This window comes from Vigna umbellata, chromosome 4 (genome assembly GCF_029865625.1).
Source record: "Vigna umbellata cultivar VRB3 chromosome 4, Vumbellata_1.0, whole genome shotgun sequence".
NCBI lineage: Eukaryota > Viridiplantae > Streptophyta > Magnoliopsida > Fabales > Fabaceae > Vigna > Vigna umbellata.
This window is the reverse complement of record NC_142168.1, coordinates 22,734,086-22,740,494: the sequence shown is the minus strand read 5'-3', so window position 1 is coordinate 22,740,494 and position 6,409 is coordinate 22,734,086. Positions and strand designations below refer to the sequence as shown.

General features: G+C 34.3%; 1 protein-coding gene across 2 annotated transcripts; it reads left to right on the top strand.

The window, feature by feature from the left end:
• Positions 1-878: 878 nt before the first annotated feature.
• LOC124822034 (UDP-glycosyltransferase 2-like) lies at positions 879-2,729 on the top strand. Of its 2 annotated transcripts, XM_088113540.1 has the most exons (2): positions 879-2,266; positions 2,578-2,729. In XM_088113540.1, the coding sequence occupies exons 1-2, from the start codon at positions 922-924 to the stop codon at positions 2,634-2,636; spliced, it is 1,404 nt and encodes a 467-aa protein (XP_087969666.1). In that variant the 5' UTR covers positions 879-921; the 3' UTR covers positions 2,637-2,729. The 2 variants fall into 2 exon arrangements, with proteins under 2 accessions (XP_087969666.1, XP_047149943.2); XM_047293987.2 differs by lacking the exon at positions 2,578-2,729 and having other exon boundaries at positions 881-2,492.
• The last annotated feature ends 3,680 nt before the right edge of the window (positions 2,730-6,409 follow it).

Below are 6,409 nucleotides of genomic sequence, written 5' to 3'. Positions count from 1 at the left end.
AATAAGAGACAAATTGACCACATTCAACAAGACAATGCATAAATAACAATTACTATCCCTAACAACAAAACATTCTCATCTCAAAACGAAAATGCAGCACCCAACCACGACAGTAAATACCCAGCGAATTAAAATAATCGACAACCATCCATGAAATGAAATGAAACTCACATTCACTAGTGAAAACGTTTCATCATCAACGTACACACAATTTGGACTCAAAATCACATTCACTGGTCCTTCGATCAATACTCAAATGCTTCAAATCCCTAAATCTGTGTTTTATCTATAAGAGTATCAACATGTTGTAATTTTAACCTAAAGCACTACAACAAAATTAAAATTCCACGTCATAATAAAATCCACAAAAGTATGTCTATTGTGCATCGTCATTAACAATTTAGACAACATTATTAACTAGAGCCTATTTATTATACATTTTCAAAAATATCTCATTGAGACTATTATGAATATAACTAAGATTTTTTTTAAAAAAAACGATAATCAACCAAATGTTTAAACAAAAAATTATAACAACTACTTTATTATTTTCAAAAATAAAATTATACATGAGCAGTTATGAGTTTATTTTACTCAAATTTAAACTATGAATCATATATATCATACTTTGAATGAAAATAAACAAATATATATATATATATATATATATATATATATATATATATATATATATAATATGTTGATCCATTAATATACGTTTATAAAGAAACAAAATTTATAAATTTATAAAATACATAATATAATAAAGAAAAATAATAAGGATGTAATAATTATACAAAATAAAGAATATTACCAGTGCTAAATAGGACAAAAGAACGAAACACATGGCTCTTTGTCCATAAATAGAGCCAGAAGCAACTTGCGTAGGACTCCATACTCTACTCACCTTTCTTCTCCAACATGAAAGACACCATTGTTCTGTACCCTAACATTGGTAGGGGTCACCTAGTGTCCATGGTGGAGCTAGGCAAGCTCATTCTATCCCACCACCCTTCTCTTTCCATCACCATCCTCATCCTCACCCCATCCCCCAACGCCACTTTCACCCTAGCCTGCAACTCCAACGCCCAATACATCGCCGCCGTCTCCGCCACCATCCCCGCTATCACTTTCCACAGCGTTCCCATGGCCCAACTCCCCCTCGACACCCCTTCCCTCCCCCCTCACCTCATCTCCCTCGAACTCTCCCGACACAGCACACAAAACGTTGCCCTTGCACTCCAAAGCCTCATCAAAGCCTCCAACATCAAAGCCCTTGTCATTGACTTCTTAAACTTCAGCAACCCCAAAACTCTCACTGAAAATCTCACCACAAACATCCCCACTTTCTTCTACTACACATCCGCAGCCTCCAGCCTCGTTGTGCTTTTTCATATCTCCACCACTCTCCCAAAACAAATCAAAGATCAACAGTTTCTACTTCACTTCCCAGGGTTGCCTGCTATCTCCATCGATGACTTTCCAAACGAATCCATCGATCCTTTGAACTACACTAACCAGATTTTCTCTCAGATAGCGGAAGCCATGAAGGGTAGTTCTGGGATTATAATAAACACTTGTGAAGCGATTGAAGAGAAAGCCATTGCAGTGTTGAACGACGACGGGACCGTGCCTCCGTTGTTTTGTGTGGGCCCCGTGATTTCTGCATCATATGGGGAAAAAGACAAAGGATGTCTGAGTTGGCTCGAGTCGCAACCGAGTCAGAGCGTGGTGTTGTTGTGTTTCGGAAGCATGGGGTTGTTCTCGAGGGAGCAGTTGAAGGAGATGGCTATTGGGTTAGAGAAGAGCCAGCAAAGGTTCTTGTGGGTGGTGAGGACCGAGTTGGAATGTGGTGACTCGGTGGAGGAGAAACCGAGTCTGGACGAGTTGTTGCCAGAAGGATTTTTGGAGAGGACGAAGGAGAAGGGGTTGGTGGTGCGGGACTGGGCCCCACAGAGGGAGATTCTGAGTCATGACTCAGTGGGGGGGTTTGTGACTCACTGCGGGTGGAACTCGGTGCTGGAATCCGTGTGCGAAGGGGTGCCAATGGTGGCGTGGCCATTGTACGCCGAGCAGAAGCTGAATAGGGTGTTTATGGTTCAGGAAATGAAAGTTGCTTTGGCGCTGAAGGAGGAGAAAGATGGGTCAGTGAGTGGGAGTGAGTTGGGGGAGCGACTGAAGGAACTCATGGAATCGGACAAGGGGAAAGAAATTCGTCAGAAGGTTTTCAAGATGAAACTCAGTGCTGCAGAAGCATTGGGTGAACGTGGAACTTCACGTGTTGCGTTGAATAAGTTGGCTACGTTATGGGAAACGAGTTATTTCAGTATTTAACTTCTGTTTGTAAGCTTTATGTTCCATCTGTTTTTCTTCTCTTCCTAATAGTTATAAATCTATGTTCCATTTAACAAGTTTTTTCTTTTCCAATAATAACAAATTCTGTAGAAAAACTTAATAAAATTTTCATGAAGATGCAATGTTGTGTTCTGTCACCATCATGTTAATCGGACACGGGGAAGGAAATTCGTCAGAGGGTTTTCAAAATGAAAATCATTGCAGCAGAAGCATTGGGTGAAGGTGGAACTTCACGTGTTGCGTTGGATAACTTGGCCATGTTATGGAGAAGTGTAATATAGCATAACATATAGTATCAAATGAATAAATATAAAAAGTTTATGTACGTCAAAATATCATTTATGCATGATATACGAGTTTTTTTTTTTTTTTTTTACTTATCTAACCTCTATTTTTAAGTTTTATGTTCCATTTGTTCTTCTCTTCTAATAGTTATAAAATTATATTATAATTTTACGTATTGTGTCCATGAAGATGCAATATTGTGTTCTATCACCGTCATGTTACCTCAATCTGAACTTTCACGACAACCACATGTGAAAATAGGTAACGTGGCTACACAACCCAATGTTGGTATATCTCACATAAGTAGCTATCTAAGTATGATGATGTCACTCTAAATTTAATTTAAATTTAATAAAATAGATTGAATTTATATTTAATTTCATTTTAATTAGATTTATTATATTTAATTCTTTCATTAAATTTACATTAAATTTATTTTATCAATTGGATTAATTGTAGTGAGATTGATATAATATATTTAAGTTGATTCAGTTTTACTTAAATTCAGGCTTATTTGTGCTTGTTTGAGTTTAATTAGTTTATTTGACTCGATTTAAGTATGAATGGTCTTACCTCAATATTAGTCAAAGCTTATTTAAGCCAATATAGTTCTGAATCGACTTGATTTGACTTGGATCAATGTCAACTCAGCTCTACTTGAGTTTAGGTTAACTAAGAAAAAAATTGATTTGACTTAATCTAAGACAATGTCAATTCGACTCAATTTTTGGCTATGATTGACTCAACTTGACCTTACACGAGCCGACTCAACTAGATCTTATACGAGCCAACTCAACTCGGACTTTTACCTAGATAACTATGTTCATTTCTTCAGCCTATGTTAACTCACTACAAAATTTCTGAAATTGCCAACAAAATTTAATCAACAAAAATAAATCTGCCGATAAATTTGAATTATCGATGGATTTAGAAATTTTAATTTCCGACAAATTTTTTATCAATGGATTTGTTATTAACAAAATATTTTGTCAGTGAATTTGTTAATAATACATATTTCAATTGTCGATGAATTTTTTCGTCGATAAATGAAATATGTATTGGTAACTGAAATTTTTTTTCGTCGATAAATGGATAATCTATTTATAAAATTTGTCGGTAATTAATAACTTATTACCAATGCATTTATGAACGATAAATTCTTCGGTAAAAAGAGTGACACATTTACTGTCCAAATCTCGCATATAATGTATGAACATGTAGTGTATAAACATATACATTTTGCTTTATAAAAAAGTATATAGCTTTATTAACAAATCGATTCATTCCCTCTTGGTTTTGTCTAAACATCATTATTATGTTGCACAATTCCAACATTTCAGAGAAAGTGAACCATGAGGAGGAGCTTTAATAATAATAATACTTCTAGTTGGAACGTTAAGGTTGTGAAGGATGAAGGAGTTCGCTCAAGTTTAACACATCTTCACATGGAAAGTCACCTAATAGGTATAATAATTCATCACCTAAAAGGAAGATTAGTGAAATAAAATGTTTTAAGTTTTTGGGAAGAGGACATTATGCTTCATAATTTCTGGAAAAAAAAAAGAATATGGTTATGTTAATAAATGAAGAAATAGATAGTGAACCTTCAAGTGAAGAAGAGAAGGAAGAGACAAAGGTGGAGGTGAATGCATTGGAGGTTGATTTGTTAATCGTTAGGAGGCTTCTGGAAGTAAGATTCAAGCTTTGGACCAAATCCAAAGAGAAAATATTTTTCATACTAGATGTTCCATTCAAGGGAAAATATGTTCACTCATAGTTACCAAATTGAATTTGGAGACAAAACCCTACCCAAGGCCATACAAACGTCAATGGCTTAGTGAACATGGAGAGATATTGACAAAGTCTTGTGTGATACGGTTCCAATGGAGGCAAATCAGGTTCTTTTAAGAAGGCCATGGTAGTTTGACATTAAGGCCATCCATGATGGCTTCACCAATAATTTTTTTTTCATGCACAACAAGAAAAAGATATTCTCAAACCTTTATCTCTTAGAGAAGTGTGTGAAGATTAAATGAAATTGAGAAAAAAGAAAGTTCAAAAGAAAACATATATGAGTGAAACACATATAGGCAAGAGTGAAACACCTAAAAGAGAGAAACACGTGAGAAAAAAAATGAGGGATTAAGTGAAAGTGAGTGAAAAGAAGTTGTTACTTTCAAGAAAACCTCTTTATTTACTTCATGGTAGAAATAACATTTTGATTGCTAACCACTCTAAGTAAATGAATCTTCCTTCTATTATTGAGTCTCTTTTGTATGGTTTCAAGGATATTTTTTCCAAATGAAATACTAAGAGGACTACCACCTCTAAAGGTAATTGAACATCACATTGACCTTCTTCCTAGAGCATCTACGCCAAATAGTCCAACTTACCAAAGCAACCCTCATAGACAAAAGATATTCAAACTCAAGTTGAAGAATTGATTAACGAAGGATGGATGAAAGAAACCGTGAACCAATGTGCTATTCTAGTCATTTTAGTATTTAAAAAGAATGGTTCTTGAAAGATGTGCACATATTGTAGAGCATTGAATAACATCACCATCAAGTAAAGACATCTCATTCCCACGTTATATGGTTTATTGGATGAGTTGTATGGTGCTAGTATATTCTCAAAAATTGGCTTAAGAAGTGGGTACTATCAAATTAGGGTTTGGGAGTGGGATGAATGGAAAATTGCCTTTAAAAAAATGGGTTGCATGATTCGCTTGTAATGCCTTTTGGGCTAATTAATGTCCTCGAGTACTTCTATAAGATTAATGAACCATGTTTTGAGAGAATTTATAGACAAATTTGTTGCGTTGTATTTTGATGACATCTTGATTTATAACACTAGTCTAGAATTGCATGTGAAACATTTGTGTGTTGTTTTGAATGTGCTTAGAAAGGAAAACTTGTATGTTAATCTTGAAAAGTACACATTTTTCACTAAAAAAATTACATCTTGGGTTTCGTGGTGAGCGTCAAAGGGGTTCAAGAGATTATGAAAAGGTGAAGGCTATCCAAGAATGAACTATCCCTAAAAATTTGAGTGAGGTTAGAAGTTTTCATATACTAGATAGTTTCTACAAAAAAAATTATAAAGAATTTTAGCACTTTAGCAGTCCTTCTAAATTAGATTAAAAAGAATATCAGGTTTAAATTGGAATAAAAACAAGAAAAATACTTCGTTTCCCTTAAGCATGAGTTGACTAGTGCACCCATTCTTGCATTACTAAAGGATAATGCATATTTATGCCCTCGTTTAAGCTTTAATTTTGAATTTTAATTGAAATTTTATGCTTAAAAGATTGATTTAAATAGGATTTGTAATAGTTGGCTTATTGAACTTTTGAAATGAAAATGTTTTAAGAATTTGCCATAGTTGAAAATGTTCATTTTGGGCTTCAATGGATTTCAAAATATGTTTTTGGCTTCAACGAATTTTGAAATCTATTTTGGTGTTCAACGAATTTCAAAATCCATTAATTGTGTAATGTCATTTATTTTTAACTCATTTTTGTGTTTTTTTAATAATTTAATAGGGCTTTGTAATTATATAATTATATAATTATTTTAATTTATTAAATTTTGACCTATGTTTTTACTATTGAATGAAAATAAATGGATAGGTATGACAGTGTATCCGAGGTGCATCTTCGTATCAAGAAGAGAGTTCCTTGCAAGGTGAAGCGAGGAGTAGGCCTATTGCTTCATCTCGTAGAAGGCGTAGAGATGTTGAAGTTGATGTTCAATTTAAGGAGCATCCA

Excerpts from the sequence above, each read along its gene's own strand:
- LOC124822034 (XM_047293987.2), top strand. The coding sequence starts at position 922 with ATGAAAGACACCATTGTTCTGTACCCTAACATTGGTAGGGGTCACCTA.